Source organism: Apiospora hydei (genome assembly GCF_038363865.1).
Source record: "Apiospora hydei strain CBS 114990 chromosome Unknown utg000002l_segment0_segment0, whole genome shotgun sequence".
Taxonomy (NCBI): domain Eukaryota; kingdom Fungi; phylum Ascomycota; class Sordariomycetes; order Amphisphaeriales; family Apiosporaceae; genus Apiospora; species Apiospora hydei.
The window spans coordinates 4,761,304-4,779,084 of NW_027117361.1; the positions used below are offsets into that span (position 1 = coordinate 4,761,304).

At 52.5% G+C, this 17,781-nt stretch overlaps 8 protein-coding genes across 8 annotated transcripts; 1 reads left to right on the forward strand and 7 right to left on the reverse strand.

Moving 5' to 3' along the window:
• Nucleotides 1–82: 82 nt before the first annotated feature.
• PG997_001487 (Amidase chyE) lies at nucleotides 83–3,526 on the reverse strand (the record flags this gene model as incomplete). The annotated part of the gene is made up of 10 exons (XM_066805802.1): nucleotides 83–328; nucleotides 1,064–1,279; nucleotides 1,315–1,564; nucleotides 1,585–1,932; nucleotides 1,998–2,111; nucleotides 2,178–2,283; nucleotides 2,352–2,619; nucleotides 2,675–2,758; nucleotides 2,817–3,280; nucleotides 3,355–3,526. 10 exons carry the CDS (start codon nucleotides 3,524–3,526, stop codon nucleotides 83–85), a joined length of 2,268 nt encoding a protein of 755 aa, XP_066675575.1.
• A 2,070-nt stretch (nucleotides 3,527–5,596) lies between these two features.
• On the reverse strand, nucleotides 5,597–6,538 carry PG997_001488 (glycoside hydrolase family 35 protein; the record flags this gene model as incomplete). Its single annotated transcript, XM_066805803.1, has 1 exon — nucleotides 5,597–6,538. One exon carries the CDS (start codon nucleotides 6,536–6,538, stop codon nucleotides 5,597–5,599), a length of 942 nt encoding a protein of 313 aa, XP_066675576.1.
• A 622-nt stretch (nucleotides 6,539–7,160) lies between these two features.
• PG997_001489 (uncharacterized protein) lies at nucleotides 7,161–8,090 on the reverse strand (the record flags this gene model as incomplete). The annotated part of the gene is made up of 1 exon (XM_066805804.1): nucleotides 7,161–8,090. The coding sequence occupies one exon, from the start codon at nucleotides 8,088–8,090 to the stop codon at nucleotides 7,161–7,163; it is 930 nt and encodes a 309-aa protein (XP_066675577.1).
• A 1,640-nt stretch (nucleotides 8,091–9,730) lies between these two features.
• Nucleotides 9,731–10,363, reverse strand: PG997_001490 (uncharacterized protein; the record flags this gene model as incomplete). Its single annotated transcript, XM_066805805.1, has 1 exon — nucleotides 9,731–10,363. The coding sequence occupies one exon, from the start codon at nucleotides 10,361–10,363 to the stop codon at nucleotides 9,731–9,733; it is 633 nt and encodes a 210-aa protein (XP_066675578.1).
• Nucleotides 10,364–10,428: 65 nt separating this feature from the next.
• PG997_001491 (uncharacterized protein) lies at nucleotides 10,429–10,920 on the reverse strand (the record flags this gene model as incomplete). The annotated part of the gene is made up of 1 exon (XM_066805806.1): nucleotides 10,429–10,920. One exon carries the CDS (start codon nucleotides 10,918–10,920, stop codon nucleotides 10,429–10,431), a length of 492 nt encoding a protein of 163 aa, XP_066675579.1.
• Nucleotides 10,921–11,222: 302 nt separating this feature from the next.
• On the reverse strand, nucleotides 11,223–11,900 carry PG997_001492 (uncharacterized protein; the record flags this gene model as incomplete). The annotated part of the gene is made up of 2 exons (XM_066805807.1): nucleotides 11,223–11,231; nucleotides 11,460–11,900. The coding sequence occupies 2 exons, from the start codon at nucleotides 11,898–11,900 to the stop codon at nucleotides 11,223–11,225; spliced, it is 450 nt and encodes a 149-aa protein (XP_066675580.1).
• Nucleotides 11,901–13,511: 1,611 nt separating this feature from the next.
• PG997_001493 (uncharacterized protein) lies at nucleotides 13,512–14,504 on the forward strand (the record flags this gene model as incomplete). The annotated part of the gene is made up of 1 exon (XM_066805808.1): nucleotides 13,512–14,504. One exon carries the CDS (start codon nucleotides 13,512–13,514, stop codon nucleotides 14,502–14,504), a length of 993 nt encoding a protein of 330 aa, XP_066675581.1.
• Nucleotides 14,505–15,910: 1,406 nt separating this feature from the next.
• Nucleotides 15,911–16,486, reverse strand: PG997_001494 (uncharacterized protein; the record flags this gene model as incomplete). The annotated part of the gene is made up of 3 exons (XM_066805809.1): nucleotides 15,911–16,033; nucleotides 16,093–16,158; nucleotides 16,220–16,486. 3 exons carry the CDS (start codon nucleotides 16,484–16,486, stop codon nucleotides 15,911–15,913), a joined length of 456 nt encoding a protein of 151 aa, XP_066675582.1.
• Between the last annotated feature and the right edge of the window lie 1,295 nt (nucleotides 16,487–17,781).

The window sequence follows — 17,781 nt, forward strand, 5'->3', positions numbered from 1 at the left end:
TCAGATACCAGATTCCGGGTTGACGGCCAGGTCCACTGCGCAACTTACTAGAGGCCAATCATACGCCCAAGCAGTTGCGTACTCACAGGAAGAGATCTACCGGGCCTTCCGAGCAATATCCCAACGTCCAGATGCTCTCATACAGACGTAGACAGATGCAAAAGAAGCGATCTCCCGACGATGTGGGCCATGGGTACGAGGATGGGAATCCGCCGCCGCCGCCGCCGCCGCCGACGGGACCGGGCGGAGGGGGAACGGGTGCTGGAGGTGGCTCGGGGAACTTGCCAAACCTCCCGGCTGGCGGCATCGGCTTCTCGGGGGCGAATCCCTGGGCGGATCGGGTTCGTTCGGCGATATGCAGTATGGAATACAGGCTGGCAATGTGTTCCGGAAGGACCAGCCCCTCATCCTCCCGGGTCCCAGCCATATAGAGCTTTGACCTGGGTTTGCTGTATTCGTCCAACAGCCGTAAACATCACGGCAAAGGTACACTCTGTCATGACTGACCTCATGTAACTGGAAAGCCCGCGATTTGTTGAGTAGGTCTTTATCACTAAGTATCGTCCCAAAATTAACCTGAACTAGATCGATTGTTACAACTGCATCATTACCACCAAACCATAAGGGCCGAGACTGTGCCCAATGCGTATAATTCAGTCCCTAGTAACTGATAGCAATGTGATAGCAATGTTCGCAACAAATGGAGCTGTACCCAACCTCTGCGTACCCCTGCGTCCTCCTCAACTCCCTTCCGATGACCTCGACAGCCATATCCCAGTTTCCCCATCCGACTCCAGCCACCCCGACGGACGTCGTGCGTCCCCAGTAAAGCTCGAGAGCATGTAGGCATGCCGATTGATCTCCAGCGCCGTCCTCATGGTTTTCGGTGAGCACGTTGCGGAGGCTGTGGGCGAAAGTGCCTTCGCCGAAGCGCCCGGGCCCAGTACAAGAAACCTCTTCAAAATAGACAAGCAAAGAGACAGTAGCTTTATACAACGCTGTAGGATCTAATCTATCAAACCAACAACGCCTTAGCTACCCCAAACTGCTCCCCAATACTCACATAACTCGCCGCCAACACACAACCAGCAAACTCCGCCGCCCGCCCCTCCTCCCCAAACGCTTGCCCCATCGCCCGCTCCACCACGTCCGCGTCCAAGAACCCGAGCGCCTCGACCCGGTCCCGCGCCAACAACCTCGAAAACAGCGCATGCATCGGCCCGCCCGCCGCGTACCGCGTCGGCGCCGTGAACCCGTGCTTGGGCCGCGCGTAGATCTCCTCGGTGACAAAGGGCGCGCCGCCTCGCGCAGCACCCACTTCTCGCGGAACCGCGCCTGCGCGGCGTCGGCCGCGGACGGCTTGAAGGTGCTCCGGCCGGACGCGAGGCCGGCACCGGCGGGGAAGTAGGCCAGTTTGGCGGAGGGCGGGAGGCCCGACACGAGCTCGGCTAGCTTGTGGTCTAGGATCGGCGGGCGGCCTTCGAGGCTGTTCGCCATTTCGGTGCGGTCCGCGTTCAGGGGGATGATGGTGTTGGCGAGGAGGTCCTTGGCGCCGATGTAGAGACTGGAGTTGAGGGGTGCCACTTGTTCTGGATCTTGGCTTGAACCTCTTCGTCAAAGGTGCCCAGAATCGCTTGCAGGCGGTCGTTGATGTTGTATTTGGCTCGGAGAGCAGGCGCCAGGACCTTTTGCCCGGTTTCGAAGTCGAAGGCCAGCGGCGCCCGGAGGTGGTTCATACGTCGCTGGGTCTCGGGGCTGATCTGGCTCTCGAGCGTGCCGAGTTCGGGCTCGTACAAGTCTCCCCACAGATCGCGAAACTGCGTCCAGGCCTTGTCACGCAGCTCAGCCAGCAGTTTGGGGTCTTGGTTCAACGGTCCCTCGGGGCGGGAGGAGTCCGGCTCTAGTAAGAGGTCCGGTAGGTACCAAGGGTATCTGTAGTTAAGGTCAGTGAGCCACAACCTTAGAATAGTAATGGGACTGGCTGTCCGAATGCATACCCAGCAAAGTTCTCATCGGCGCCCTCGCCGGTCAAGATAACCTTGACTCCGCTCTCACGGGCACGCTTGGATAGTTCGATTTTCGCGACAAAGCTCAGCTGATGGACCTCTTGTCTGGCTTCCCTCGTCAGCACAAAGCAGCCCGGGCGCAAATGGTACACTGGGAATCGTGGCACTTACTCGCCAAACCAGATGGCTGTTTCGAACTGCTCTGCTAAGAGCTTCTCGTTCGCGTTGACCGTCACTTCGCGTACACCCAGCCACTTTGCTGTTCTGCTGGCAATCGCTGCGGCAGACAAGTTAGTTTCGTGTTCTCCGAGATTACCCTTCGTCGGACAATATAAAGGTACTCACCCGATTCGTTGTAGACTGAATCTTTGTCCTTGCTGTCGAACTCAATGGTCAAAGTAGTAATGCGCTCGTTTCGCTCTTGGCTTCCCATGGTGGCGCCCTCCGTATCGATGAGGTGTTTGATGATGCCAGCAACCATAGACGAATCCAGGCCTCCGGACAGGTAGACCCCGACGGGAACATCGGCACGGAGCCGCAGGCGGATGGCGTTGACGAGCTCCTCCCGGACAAGGCTGACCATTTCTTCCGGGGAACGATGGTCCACGGTCCTCTAGGTAGTCTTGATCAGCTCATCGGACACTTCGACAATGCCCTGTTTTGCATACCTTGTCACAGTAGTCCAGGTCCCAGTACTTCTTGTGTGCAATCGAGCCGTCCCTAGCTACTGTCATATACTGGCCAGGCTCGACCTGCGAGTGGGCAAATAAGCAATCGTTTACACTGATGGTTCGATACAGTGAGACTCACTCGTTGGACACCCTTGAAGATGGTTGATGTTCCCACGTTCGACGTCCTCAAAGCGATGGCATCCGTATCCCACTCCGGCTTCCAGCCCAGAGGCAAGAACGCCTTCATCTCCGAGGCGAAGAACATCTCACCACCTTTTATGGTCCAGTACAGCGGCTTGATACCGAACCGATCGCGGACCGCAAAGATCTCGCCAGTGCGGTCGTCGTAGATGACCATGGAGAACTCGCCGCGGCAGTGCTCCAGGAAGGTGGGCGCCCCGTACCGTTGGTACAGGGCCACTGCAGTCTCGGAGTCACTGTTGCCCTTGAAGGTGTAGCCCGCCGCGACGCACTCGGCGCGGAGGCGCTCGTGGTCGTAGATCTCGCCGTTGATCACGGCGTGGATGTGGCCTGCATCGTCGTGCAGGGGCTGGTCACCGCTGGGCGAGAGATCGATGATGGACAGGCGGCAATGTCCGAGAGCTAGCCAGGTATGAGGTTAGCGAGTACCTACATAAATATGAGATGAAAATTCGGCTTTCAAAGTTTCAACTTACCAACGGTGGAGGTGGGATCAACCCAAATACCTCTGGCGTCTGGGCCTCGGTGCGCGATGAGCTCGAGGCTCTTTGCCAGTCTCTCTTCCTTGTTGTCCTCTTGAGGACGATCACCATTGGCATTGCTGGGGGCCTGGCGTCGTAGAGAGACGATGACACAGATACCACACATGTTGAAAGGCTCGGATAAAAAGAACACTTGAATGGATGTTGGTATCACAGGGTCTGTTTGTTTGCGTGGTACAATACCCCGCCTCAAAGAACCGACCGCCCTGGCCTTTATATATCTGAGCAAAGTGCATTCTCTGTCCAACCAAGCATGTCGCGACGGGCTTTCGCGATGAAGAGAAGAAGCGAATGCCTATCCGGACCAGCTGGTTGTCCAATGGATCTGCCGATGATGATCAGAGTCGGAGCTCGCGGTGAAGATTCACGGGCGAGTCTACATGTGATCATCATGGGTCATGTACAGGAATTTGGGGTTTTGCGTTTGGGTCCTTTCTGGGTTCAAATGAGCATTTAGAGGTTTTCTGCACATAACAGTCGTCACCGGCTGCAAGCCCAGCCGCGGATACCTGCAATAGACTCCGGCCAGTCTGGGGGTTATGCAGGCCAATGCACTTTATGCTACCTTATATCCGCATAGCATAATTGTCATGAAGTATAAGTATGCATCGTCGCATTTCGGGTGCTGCAACTACCGGTACACAAAAGTCCCATGAGCTGTTTTTGGGACGTTTACCCACTGCAAGAAGACGGGTATTATGTAATTGAAACGGTGCACTAGTATGTTAAGCTTTGGCTAGTCGCTCCCTACTTGTTTTATCTCCGACGGTCGATCAAAATAGGGGCTCAAGGCGCCATTTTATCACGCCCCGCGACTTGCGACATCCGCGACTTCCAGCCCCCGCAACTGACAGCTTGGCTAGCCGGTAGTCAAAGGGCTTTGACTGCGGAGGATTGATTTGTTTGTAGTACAGTGTGGTGGGAACTAAGCACAGAGATAATTTGAGGATTTACTAAAATCATGTCTTGGCTCGGCAGCTTGGTCAAATTGGAATGTGCCTCGGCGATGTAAATGCGATAATTGGTGACACGAAGGCGGTCGAGGGTTCGAATCTTGGGTCGGGTTGCCGCGTGCTGATTAGTGAGTACAGCCATGCGGTGACCAGCTTGCATGTGCTGAGATAACTTGAGTGCATGACAATAGACTCTTTCAACGCACTCACTATAAGCGACACAATGAGAAGTATACCTAACATCTGTATTTCCTACATATATTCCTAGTTGAGTGGGGAGTGGGCAAGAGCAAATGGTCAACCAGGCATGTGAAAGTCATGGTCAGCCTCATAAGTGCATTTGTCTCCTTTGCGACTTGTTCCTTTTTTCTCTCTTTTTCTTTCTTTTTAGCCAATTTTTTGCTCTTTTCTCGGGCTTTTCTTGGGGTGGTGGATGAGGTTGTTGTTTCACTTCTTTTTTTTTCTTCCTTTTTTCTTTCCTTTTACTTACGATTCATGCTGGGCAGGCCAGCAGAAAGAAAAGACTTGCACACGAGAAGGGACGACAAGAGCAAAAGGGTCGAGCAGTCATGGCAAAGACATAACCAATAGTCTCTTTTGCGACTGATAGCAGTACATCATAGCATCATAGCTACTCAGTCCCGATTATGCGGCTCACAAATTGTGCGAGAAGATGGTTCCGGAACGGTCGTTTTTATCTGTTCAAACGATTTGCAGGTACTCTTAAGTACTTGTTACTAGGTGGGGCGCACGCATGTATTCAATTTGTAGATTACAATTCTTCACCTCTGGGAATTCCAGGTGGTCACTTGTTCCTTATCGGTTTGGAACCGTTTGTCCACTTTACCGATACCGAAGTTTAAAGGATATGGACCAGTCCAGTTGTTTTAGGTACCAGAGATAACAAGTCCGGATCCTGTCTCTAAAGAGTACCCCGGTGAGGCAATAAAACTCATGGCGTTTCCTTACGATATAACAAGCCTGGCCTCGTCGTCGCCCTAGCTGTGGCGGCGGCGATTTAGTTCCTTCAGAGTTTGGCTTCAGGGTAGCTACAGGGTAACCCTTATTTGCGCGTGGCCGTATTTTAGCTAGCTCTTCCGCTAACCGCTCAGTCGACTTGCTTTGTCCCAGTGTCACTAGCCCGCTAGCTAGCATATATTACGCACTCATTATCTACGCACTCTTTGAAAGGATAGCTCAACACGAAAATAGAATCCCTATTACTACAGCCCAAAAGTCAAATACGTAATCAGGAAAACCGCAACAAAGGCAGATCCTGCGGGCGCCGTTGGCAAAGCTACAAAGTTGGACGATGTCGAGGTCGTCGTCGGCGGCGGCTGCGTAGCTAGCCAGGACGCCGTGGCCATGCTCGACGCCCTGCTCTGGATGCTGCTGGCGACGTCCTGGTCGACTCGGACTCCGCAGGGGTCGCCCTGCCTGCCCGTCCTCCACTCCTCCATAAAGGCGGGACACTCGGGCACGGTCGCGTTCGGCCAGAACTCGACGGCGGTGCTGAAGACGGGGCACTCGTCGGCCGGGACCACGGCGTCGATGCCGACCTCGTCGCCGTAGCCGGCCCCTCGCCCCATTCGGATCTGGAAATTCGAGTGGATGGTGAACATGATGCGGCGGTCGATGAAGTACGACCGCTCGCAGGGCCCGTCGTCGCTATTTCTGAGGTCGGGAAGTCGAGGTCCCAGGCCATCGTGTAGCGCTCCCCGTAGTCCCGGTGGGCCTCGTTTAGTAGCCAATCCGTGACGTTGGTGTTGGCGACGGCGATCCAGGCGTCGCCTTCCTCCGGGATGTCGTCGAAGTAGCCGCGGTCGTGTGAGATGCCCCCCTGGGGTGACGCCGTTGGTGTAGGGCATGATGCTCCATTGGATGGTGAATCTGCCTATTTTGCGCACGGCGTCCAGGCCCCGGAACGCGAACGTGACGGGGAAGACGGCGGATTCCTTGTAAGTCTCATTGCGGGGAAAGATGAATTCGGCCTCCAAGTAGGGTGCCTCTATTGAGGAGGAAGATGACGGTGCTGCCAAGGTCACGGAGGCGGTTCCAGTGGTCGAAGTAGTTGTCGTAGCTGCATGGCTGAATATATCCTGCGAGATCGCTCCTAGAATAGCGGAGGCAGCGACAATCCGCCGCGGGTTGAAGTAGGACGTCATATCGGGCTAGTGTCACCAATGCGAGATTCATTCAGACTGACCTGGGGATTCAAGGGTACTTAATATGCATTTTGGTGGCCAAAAGACCGTGGCTTACATGCGGCACGAGCGGCACACGACGTAAGATTTGGACTTGGCAAAGGGTGCCAAGTAGCCTAGCAGACCGATCACCCTCACAAGGCCAAGCATGCCGTGCAATTTGATAGGTGCGCCTATACCCAGCCATTCCCGTTGAGGATCTCAGAATTGCGGCACAGCCATTAGACGCTTGTTTGTTTAGAGATACTGGCCGATCAATAGGCCCAGATATGCCTGCTTCATCAGGCTAATCCAGATCATGATGCTCGACTGTTTCACATACTTGGCAACGGCATGGCTAGCATAGGTTTATTATCGTTCAACAGCGAATGTGGTATCCTTTGCTGATCTTACTACCTTACATACCATAAATTATCATGCTTGACCCATCGTATCGCAGTGACAACTCGATTCATCTTGCCTAGTGAAAGCCGAATCAAGTAGGTCATTGCTGGTGTCGTATTCCACTTGACAAGAAGCAGCTATAAAGATCCTCAAAATGTCGGTGCCGTCCAAAATCCGTCCACTCTACGCTGCCCCAACATTATCGTCTCGATCCCTCCTTCTGATGCAGACCCAGATTGTAATAAAAGGGCAGAAGGGCAGAATCCTCCACCACTCCGACCCTGGCTTGTTTCTGACGGAGCTCCTCCTCCGCCTCGTCCTTGAGAAACCCGAGCAGGTTAACCTGATTGCCCTTCTTGAGCTGTGCAACCCAACACGTCAGCTTCCACCATGCGTCCAACATGGCGTTTCGGAAGCGCAAGTCGTGGAGGTCTATCGACGGATATGCCGGTGTGAGCACGAGCTCCTTCCCCTGGGTTCGGTTCTGGTCGTCCAGCTGGCGGCGAAGGACAAGGCCGACGTACCGGTCGTCAAGATATTTCTTAGCCTCGCCGTAGCCGGAAATAACGAGCTCCCCGAAGCAGTGGATGATGCTAGTCGGGAATAGGATGACCCAGCTCTCACAGTCATCGTACTTGGGCGTACCAAGTAGCAGTGAGTCCCAGAGCTTGTCGCGAGAATCAACATCGAGTAGGTAGAAGTTTCCCAGGACTTTGGTCTTGGACGGCTTGCGGGGCTGAGGTTGGTTGTTCATGGTACTCTGGCGCTGACTATCGATCTGGAGATTGTTGGTCATCTGATGGTTGTTCGGATCGTCTCGGATCGTCTCGATAGGATTCGGTGCGAGGCCATCTTTCTTGATGTACTGGTCCCGATAATCATCGTCGGGATGGTAATGTGGAGTGAGTTGCGACTGTGCGTTGCGAGAACGCGTCTGTCTAGTTCCCTCATTCTGGAAACTAGACGGAATGCCGCGAGGAATTCTCAGAGGCGAATGGGCGTCTTGGTCGTAGCCGTTGCCTTGGCTGCCAAAATCATGGTCGTGGTTTGATCCTCTTCTGGCAAGGCCATTGGGAAATTCGGCGATGCTGAGGTGGTCGAATGTACTGTTGATGCTGTCGCTTGGCATTTTCGTTATTGGGCACTGGTCGAAGGGAATGTGGCGTGTAGACGGTGATCCTATGACTGACTGCAAGTTCTTCTCAACGTCAGATCACAGCAGAAATGGGATTCGAGAGGAGAGATGAAAGGAAGCAAATGGTTGTTGATTGGATTGAATTCACGAGCTGCGGGATGTAGTTGTGTGAGATTGGTCGGGTGTGTGGAATTCGCAGACCACAGAGCAGGAAAAATGAGAGCAAGGACGTGCCTAAGGATGATACCACACATTGTAATAGGTGCACGTATGCCCCTCCACTTACCTACGTTAGAAACATCAGCATTGCGGCGCAGTCATTAGACGCTCGTCAGTTCCGATAGATTGATTCTGAAATGGCCCCAATGATACGCGTTTCACCAAACATTTCAAGGTTATAGCTTCTTTCCACCCTATTCTTTGGGGGTTTCCTTGAGAAGTTGACCCGACTTGTATGGATTATTCGATACTGGAATGGGATTAAATTGTAGAAAATGAACAAATGCTCACACGGTTACACTAGACATATGAAATGATATTGTGTATGTGAAGCTGACGGTCAATGTTTTAGACCAAAAGACTGACCGTATGGGTTGAAATCCTGATCGAAATAAACCCTGAGATGGTGCCACGTACCGATCGTGGTGAAATGCCCCATCTCCTCAGAGAGCCGGAGGTTTAGGGCATGAAAGCATGCCTGGAACCACTCCGCAGTGCGCGCCGTCGAAATTGAGACGGCGCCCCTGTTCAAGCTCCAATGAAGCAACACGTCGATCTCGGGCACGCCTTCATACTACGCTACGAGCTTCGACAGGATGCCGTCCAGTGTCCGCATTTGCCACAGGTAATGAGTACCAAGCCCATGAAACTGTGGACCGCAGCTATCCGCTCTTGACAAAAAGAAATCGACAACCATCCTACGATCCCCCTTCCTTTTCGCCATCTTTTATTTGTCCAAAGCTGTTAAGAACGGCCTTTTATTCTCCGTCGGTACCTGTCGAGCGACATAGCTGACAGCAAAAACAACGACGCTGCCCCGGGCCTGAGCAAACTGGACCAGACCCTGGACGAGATCATCAAATAATGGAACGAAAAGACCCCCAGTGTCTAATCAGAGTTTGCCATTTACGGGACCTAGGAGGTTTGAAGAAACAACTTGGATTTCGAGATGACCTCAGTAAGAGGAAAAAAGAACTTTTATTATTATCCATGAACAGTCACTAGAGATAGTATCAACGATTTGCAGTGGCCCCGTATTTGGTGACGTCTTGTTATCTGCAAACATCCTTAGGTATTGTACTTTTCGAGCGATTCAGCTCGCGTCGTTTTACTACTTCAATGCATGCTGAGGGTGTCATTCACATTATAATGGGTTTTCATATCTTTATTGATCTGCACAACATCTATGTGTGTGCTTGCCAATCCACCACCTTGCAGCAATAGCTGAATCAAAGCCGCCAACTGTCCTCCATCAGTGAGGCTGACCATAGCATTGAGTAGAGTTGTTAGTGAGGAGTGCTCAGAAGCCACGCATAAGTCATGTACGACTCATCCGATAGGTTTTATGTAGGGTATAATTCGCGCCCAACTCCAAAGGATCCTAGTGTACATGATGATCCAGCTTCCAGAAACGTCTAAAGAGTACGACCACGCTTCTGCTGGACCTCAATCTGGAGCTCGTGCTTGAGATGGTCGAGAAGCTTGACCTGCTCGCCAGCCGCGAGTCTGGCCTCCCAGCGACAGAGCTTCCACCAGGCGTCCATCAGGGCACCGTGGAGGCGCAAGTCCGTCGGGGCAATGAAGCAGCTACAGGGCGTCAACAGGATGTCGTGGCCGATCTCCTTGCCGTTCACGTCAACGTGGATACGGAACACGATGCGGACAAGTCGGGAGTCCAGAAGCTCTCTGGCATCATTGCAGCGAGCGATCACGAGCTGTGTGAAGTTCAGGTGAGCGGGGAAGGGGAGGACCCAGCTCTCACAGCCCTCGTACTTGGGCAGCTTTAGCTTCATGGAATCCCAGAGGTGATCACGGGTGTGCAGGTCAAGGGTAAAGAAGCTTCCCATGTTCTTGATCTTCTGAGTGCCTCTGGCCTGAGTCTGGGATTGGTCAAGGCAATCCTTCTTCGTGTCGTCATGTTGCTTCAACTCCTCATGCTTCTTCGACTCCACATGCTTGGCCATGGCCACATTTGCAGGGCCAGCCTCAATAACCTGCTCTTGGTCATTGTTGTTGACATGGATAGGATTGGCACGAGCACTGCCCATCTTATTGCGGTGAGTTTGTCTCTTATGATGGTGGTATTTGCGAGGGCGAGGCGCTCTACCCGGGGCTACTTGAGACGATTCGTTGGTGTTTGTATAGCCATTGAAGTCGTCGGATTGGCTATTGGCGGCCTTTTGGTATGATTCTTGGCAGCCTTTTTGGCATGACCGTTGGCGGGCTTGTTGGCGGGCTTGTTGGTGTGATTGTTGGCGAAGCCGTTGACAGGGCTGCGGGCGGAATTATTGACAGAGCCATAGGGAATGGCGTTGGGGGTTGTAGTCGGATGACGATGACCGCGGGAATGATGGTTGACACGACCGCTGACACGGCCGCTGGTGGAGTTATTGGCCGAACCATTGAGCGGTGCGTTGACAGAACCACGGGCGGCAGAGAAGTTGACGGCACTTTTGGTACGGCGGTTGGCGTAGAAGCCTGCGGACTGGGCGGCAGGGCGCGCAATGGGTTTGTTTTGAGTGCCGTGGACACTCTGATTCAATCCACCATACAATGCACCACCATCAGCCTGGGCGGCCTCGGTCTTGCGAATGTCTTGCGACATCCTTGCAGTTGAACAATTCCGATAGTAGATGGGGATGCAGGAATGATCGCGGGTGAGATGGGGGAATGTGTTGGGTGAACAAGTCGAAGTTCGAATTGATGATTCTTGAAGATGTTCAGGTAATCCCAAAGATGCGTTTGGGTTTCTGCAGATCCAGACCTGGATGAAGGTGGAAAGAGGAAATAAATATGTGAAGAAGTGGGGCTGTAGGTAGGCACTTTCTATAGGAGTGATCTGTTGGTTGCGGGCACTTCTATAGGTGGGGTTCCACTTTTACCAGGAACCAACTCGAGAAACAATCACTATAGGAACTAGAATCATAGTACTAGTAAAATTGAATAGTAATTCCCATCACTGATTTCATTCAATGCAGATAATCCTTAATCAGTGGTGACACAGTAGACCCCACCAGCCACCCACGACCGTTTTGGGAATAATAAGGCTAATGGGGAAGTGCTTCGGTCCAACAGTTACTAGCAACGCAAATAAATCCAAGCATCTCCAGTACCTTTTAATCGGCATGATAAATAAAACGTTACATAGAATGTCATTGTGTCTAGTAATGGCATGCTTATTGCTTGGAGGGCCATAATAAGTGGAGGCAAATGATCAAGATTGGAAAGCATCTGCATCTTCATGTTGTCCCAGGGGACGTCCTGGAGCTTCGAGTCCAGGGTGAAAAGGTTGCCCAATGGGACAATCTTGCGCGAGTGTCTGATCAGCGCCAGTAACTGATTACTGTATTCGTACTGGTTGGCTGTGTCCGTCTCGGCGGGCACGTCAACGAAGCTGCTGGGGAGGGCATTGAGCCAACCGTGGATGGCGCCATGAGCAGCGGCGTGAGCAGGACGGTTGGTAGGAACTTGGGACGGACTGATGGCAGGTTTATCGTTAGCGCTGTAAACGGGACCCGTGGGAGGATCGAAAGAATCTCGATCATGCCCCAGTGTTTCTAAAATTGTACGAGTTGCGATGCTCATGGCGAATCTGGCCGTGGTGGTGGTTACCACATCGCAAGCTGGTCGCAGCTGCTGAGCGCGATCGACGATTATTACCGAAAGTGGTGGCTACGTTGGGTGTGTTGTGGACACTCGCACGCAGTCCGCCGTGGTTAATTTGACCGTCTGCCATGGCCTCGTTGACGGCAGCAGGTATGTTATTACGGTAACTAGCTTTCGTCGGTGTCGCGTCTCTTGAGAGGAAAATGCGGAAGTAGCTAAAGATGCAGCAAAGGGAGACGAGGGAAGGGTTTTGCTGTATATAGATTTGAAACCGTGGGCACTGATATCAGTGCCCAGTAATCTGTCTGAGTGTATACGTGTTTTAAAGATGAAGCCATCTGCGTGGAGGTGAAAGAGGGTGGAAGAGAAAAAGTCGGGGCTAATGATGGTAACTCCCTATTGGTTAGGCACAACTGTATAGGCGGGGTTCCACTTTAACAGGCAGAGGTTTCCCACGTCCATCTCACATAAGTCAGGACCTATGCTGCACGGTTCAAATCAGATCTACGAATCCTCCAACAGGGATGAGCTCTTCAATTCTAGCATTGGTCTTTCCAACAGGACTTGTGTCATAGACACTTAATAGGTTCCAGTTGTCGCTTGATTGAGTCCACTCAGCTAGATACACTGACTCATGGCGTTGCTTGCATGTACTGTTATCTCGTGGCTCAAACATGTATTATATAGTTTCCTATTCCAATTTTGAGCTGGTGAGAGGAATGCAAAAAATATTGCTACTATGAGGCATCATTTTGAGAGCACTAAGCCAACTCTCAAATACCAACGCGATTTCATGTCAAACGATTGCCTCGTGCGTTTTGATGCAGTTGCAAACAGTCTCATGTAGCAGCTATTACTTCGTATCATGTAGTACATATTCCCATAAGAGGGAGGATTCTCTACTGCACCATTTCGCTTATTTCAGTTACAGCCTTGCAGATTGCTCCATGCCAAACCATAAACTCAGCCATGTGTGAAGCGGCTTTATAGGTAGAAACCTCGTAGTTGATAGGTGACTGGCCTGTGTTAGCAAATTACCCATCTCCTGGATCAGTGAATGGCCACAGACATCCCGCCCTTCTTTCTGTTTCTGCCTGACTTCCGTGCAGTTCTGTTTCCATGTAGTTCTGTACCCGGCATGCATTCAATTTGCCCCACCTGGCCTGCATTCACTGTGAATAATTCCCTATAAGTAGGTGCCTCAAAGCCCAGCACCACCTTGACCACCCTTCCTTCCTCTCTTTTCTTCATGCTGCAACCCAATCCAAATTTGCATGTCGCACATCAACAGGATTGGACCATCCCAGGTAAGAAGGCCTTTATTCCCATTCTTCTTCACCAATGACTAACACATCGCCTGCTAGCATCTACCTTATACTCTATAGTAATCCTTGTCTCGATACTATAGACAATAACCACATCACACCATCGGCAAAATGAGCCTCTACATTTCCCAGACCGACGAGCTTTCGCCCGATGCGCAGGCCAGAAGATCTTCCGTCCGCGCCCTTCTTGAGACTCACGAACCGAATCTCCAACACTACGCCCTCTATAAAGAGGTCATGGACAACGCCGTCGCGATTGTCAAAGATGACCCTCATGAAGTGGTCCCGATCGTGCTTGATCAACAAGGAACGCACCAACGACGTCAGCACCGATTGGTACAATTGGCGCATCGACCGCACCATGTACCACCTCGTTGTCAAGGATGAGAACGAGAAGTTCCCATTCGAGGGTGATGCTCCGAAGGGCTGGCTGCATCCCCACTCCCGGAGTGGGCCACCTACTGGAGATCAGGTCGATCTCTACACCAAGACCTTGGACGACACTATGGTCGGCGATCATCGCGATCAGCCCATTGAGGTCCAGGCCAATGGAATTCCCGTTGTTGTGGAGGAGGATGCTTCCGGTGCCAACGATGGCCAGGCCACTGCAGCTGCTGAGGCTGGGACTGATCCCAGCATGCCGTCGTCCATGGACCGCGCCATTGAAATCCCTCGTCAACGCAACTGGGTCTGCGCCAACTGCGGCGAGCGCGGACATACCCTCGGCGATTTTGTGACCCCCACTCTCGCTGGTTGTGACATCGATGGTTGCCCCATGTGCAACACGAAGGGACACTCGTTCGACGAGTGTCATGACACCAAGTACCTGAGCGCCGAGTCCGTGCTCAACATCCTCTATTTCCGCCGCAGCAGCAAGTGTCAGATCCGTTCTGACCGGGAGATTTTCGTGCTGCTCAAGCAGTACATTGAGCACCATGAGTCGCAGGGTAACGATGTATCGGAGATGCTGGATGCCGATGCCCCTTGGACTCGTTCTTTTACCTTCGCGTTCATGCAGAAGTCCGAGAATCTCGAGAAACTCAAGGCCTACGGCGGTTACGGCTCCGCAACCCACCAGCCTGTCGAGGAGGATCCCTCGGTCACCCAGGAGGACATCCTGGCTGGTAAAATCTCTTCTGCGCACTCTTCTTATCACCAGAAGAAGGAGGCTGCTGCTTACGCAGCATACCTGGAAAAACAAGAGCGGTTAAGGAGGGATGAAAGTCGTTGGTACGGAAACGGGATGCTGTTAGTGTAGAAGTGAGTAAAGAACATCAGCTTCGTGAATCCGTTCGGGATTCTTCTCATAGGTTAACCTTCGTTCACAAGGCGTTCACAACCCAACAAACCTTCTTTGTCAAAACCCTAATATTATTGCGCGATATGCACAGATTGCCGTGAACCAGGTCGGTAAACCGTATTCTTATTTCGACGTACAGCTAAGATCAGGCTGGTTACATAATACAGAATGCCGCCTCTTTGCTTAGATATCAAATTACCAACCTGTGCCTCCTCAGTCGGACCAATACCTGCAGGCCCTCTAGATGGACCATACTGTCCCCATCGCCGAAATCATGGCAGGCAAGGTGTTGTCTGGGTACTCAGCGTATCACAAGCAGCAGACGTCCACTGCTTACGACACGCTGATGCAGAAGAAGGACGCACTGGAGGGATTCCGGAAATTGGCGTTAGCCGGAAATTGCCTAGACAGCCAGATGTGTAATTGTTAGACATTGCTACCGAGCAGGCCTAGATAGGTGGCCCGACAGGGCCACACTTGAGAGTTGACAATGCTTCTTCCTCATCATTTTCATATCCCAATTGCCTGTCAATAAGGAAGTTATCAATATGGACCAGGAATGTTGAGGCATCGCACGTGACAATGCCTCAGATTGTAACAATAATGGTTGCCACCAAAACTTTTTTCTTGTTCTACTTCATTGCTTCTGCAGTTCTTAATTCCCGATTCATCCCTTTTCGCGGACTGAGCTGTAGCGGTTGAGGATTCTACTACTGGAACAAACGAAGTCGTGCGTGAGGTCCATTCTGATACGCAGAAGAGAGGACGAGCCTGTGCAGGGTTTGCCGGTTGAGGGACGCCGTGAAGCCCAACAAGTTAAAAACGCAGATGTAAGCCACCCATGCTGTCATGAGGGAGGAGTGCTCGAATGACATCAACGATGGCATTCTTGTCGGAGACTGCAGAGGGGTCGGTAACCTGGTGGCCAAGGGTTTGGGAGCACCACGCCCTCCACATTCGCGTCCTCCTCAGAAACAAGCAACCTGCAAAGTAGAAGAGATTTGCTTTGCGCTATCTCTCAACTGCCATCTGGTACTGTATTCATTCAGGACCGGCGGTAAGCGCTCAAGACTACGCTGTAGTGAGATGCTGAATGTGGCATAAGCCATTCTTCAGGTGGTAAAATCTGGCATTATATGTAGCAAACTAGATAGGCCTTCTTCTGGAACGCAACCATAATTGGCAAAGCTGTACCTGTTGTTGTGATAAACACTTTTTACTTCGGCGTGAACCCAATGACATGCTCGCACAGACTGCCGAAAACCTAATCTCCCGAGCTTATTCTTATACTGACGTACACGTATTAGCTTCATGCTCTGAATGTAACCAACTCCCGTTGTCATGGCTCACTAGAAAAATAGCTATCAGAACTCAACCGACTCCAGCTCAGCCTTGAAGTCACCAAACTGTGCCTCCTGAGCGGAACCAATGCTCTCCAGCTCCTCGGTCTTGAAACCATCTGCGTCCCATACACCCATCCACGTCCCCTGGCATCTCACAGTCATCTTCCCTTTGAGATTCTCAAGGGCACGACGGGCTCTCCCACCTCGAGCACGTTATCCTTCTTCTCCCCGGGCTTGATGGTGACAAGGGAGTCGCTCTCAGGCGGCATCTTCCGGCGGACTTGGATGGTGTTGATCTGGACAGCCTCAGATGAGCCGGAGGGGACGAACTCGACGAGTCCGAGCTTGAGTGCGGTCGGGTCCAGCGGGGAGTTCCAGGAGATCACGGTCAGGGGGCTTGTCGCCTTTGTTGGTGACGCCGAGGGCCAGCTTATGCTCGCCCGCGTTGCGGATTGAGACTTCCAGGTTCGAACCCATGACTGATGCTGATGCCGGAGGTCCGGTCAAGGAGTAAGAGTCTGCAGCGGAGTTCTTCCAGAAGAGGAAGAGCAGAGCGACTGCGACGAAGACCAGGGCCGTGTTCTGGGATCGGCTCATATGCTGCGCAATCTGAGTTATTGCTTGTTCATGCTTATGTGTAGATAATTAATGAGCGGGACATACGATGGAAAGAGGGAGGACGGAGAGATATCAATATGCGACTGGTCGTTTATGGCAGGTCGGACGCAATGGCTTAGAGTACATAGGAGTGGTGGAAGATAGATAGTGCAATAGAGAGCGAAGTTGAAGTAAGAATTACCAGCAGCAGTCGGTGCATGCGGGGCCCGTTCGGAGTTTCATTGCAAGAAGTGGACCGACGCAAAGCGACGCTGAAGCGAGACTGCCAGAAGCACACGAATTGCTTGGCTCAGAAGGCTTGTTTGCTCAAAGATCCCTGACGATCGGTGATTAGCAATAGCAACTGCCTTTTTGGGCATGGAATTCACTCTCGAAGACAACATACGCATGTGGGAGATATAGATTGGGCAGACGGGGTATTTTGTCCAGCACTGCCAGACTGCGACGCTGGGAGCTGCGTGCTGCTTGTCCAGCGGGGATTCTGCGCGCCAAGCCCTGAAAACGGGTCTTTGCTGGGTTCTGCCGCCGGACGCCAACGGTTCTGACCGGGGTGCGATGCCTGCAGCCACGGACAAAGGTAGTGATTAGGAAGGTCCTGGTGCTAGGACAAGCTTTCGTAGGTCTTGGGCTTCGGTGGAGCGCATGAGCAGACTGATATCTGTTCTGATAACTCTGCGTGCTGCTACAGAGTGCTGCGGTGTTACCTGCTGTCGCATCAATTGCTGAAAAGCCGGCAGATATCACAGCGAGCTCGAGGATCATCTGCGATTGGTTGCAAGAGATATCAAGCCTTTGGGCACAAACATAAGCCACGTACACAACCACGCGAAACCATCTCGAGAGCAAAGGGCCCTAGTTTCGGCAAACGGCACGCGATGATTCGCAGCACTATCGCATCCAGGTTCCGGGACGGCAAGGCTAACCCGGGATGGATGGTGACTAGGCAAAGCCTGGGCAATGACTGGGCAGTGGACAAAAGGATCCTGGGAAATGATCGGCAGTGATCAGGTACGAATCTGGGGTAGTCTCTCGGGAGATCTGGGCCCTGCTCCGAGATTCCAGACTGATAAGCAAGTTGCATGGCCTCCTCTAAGCCTAACTGGTCGCCCACGCCCGGTACTCGTGCAAAGACGACCCCACTCCCGGCGGTTTCAAGCTAGCTGGCTGGCTGGATGGATGGATGCCCTTCCCCCAATCCTCTGTCAGCGATGGAGGCCAGGAACCTGCTGTGCGATGCAAAGAGCAATAGGCAGCAACGGCAGTGCAGCAGCATA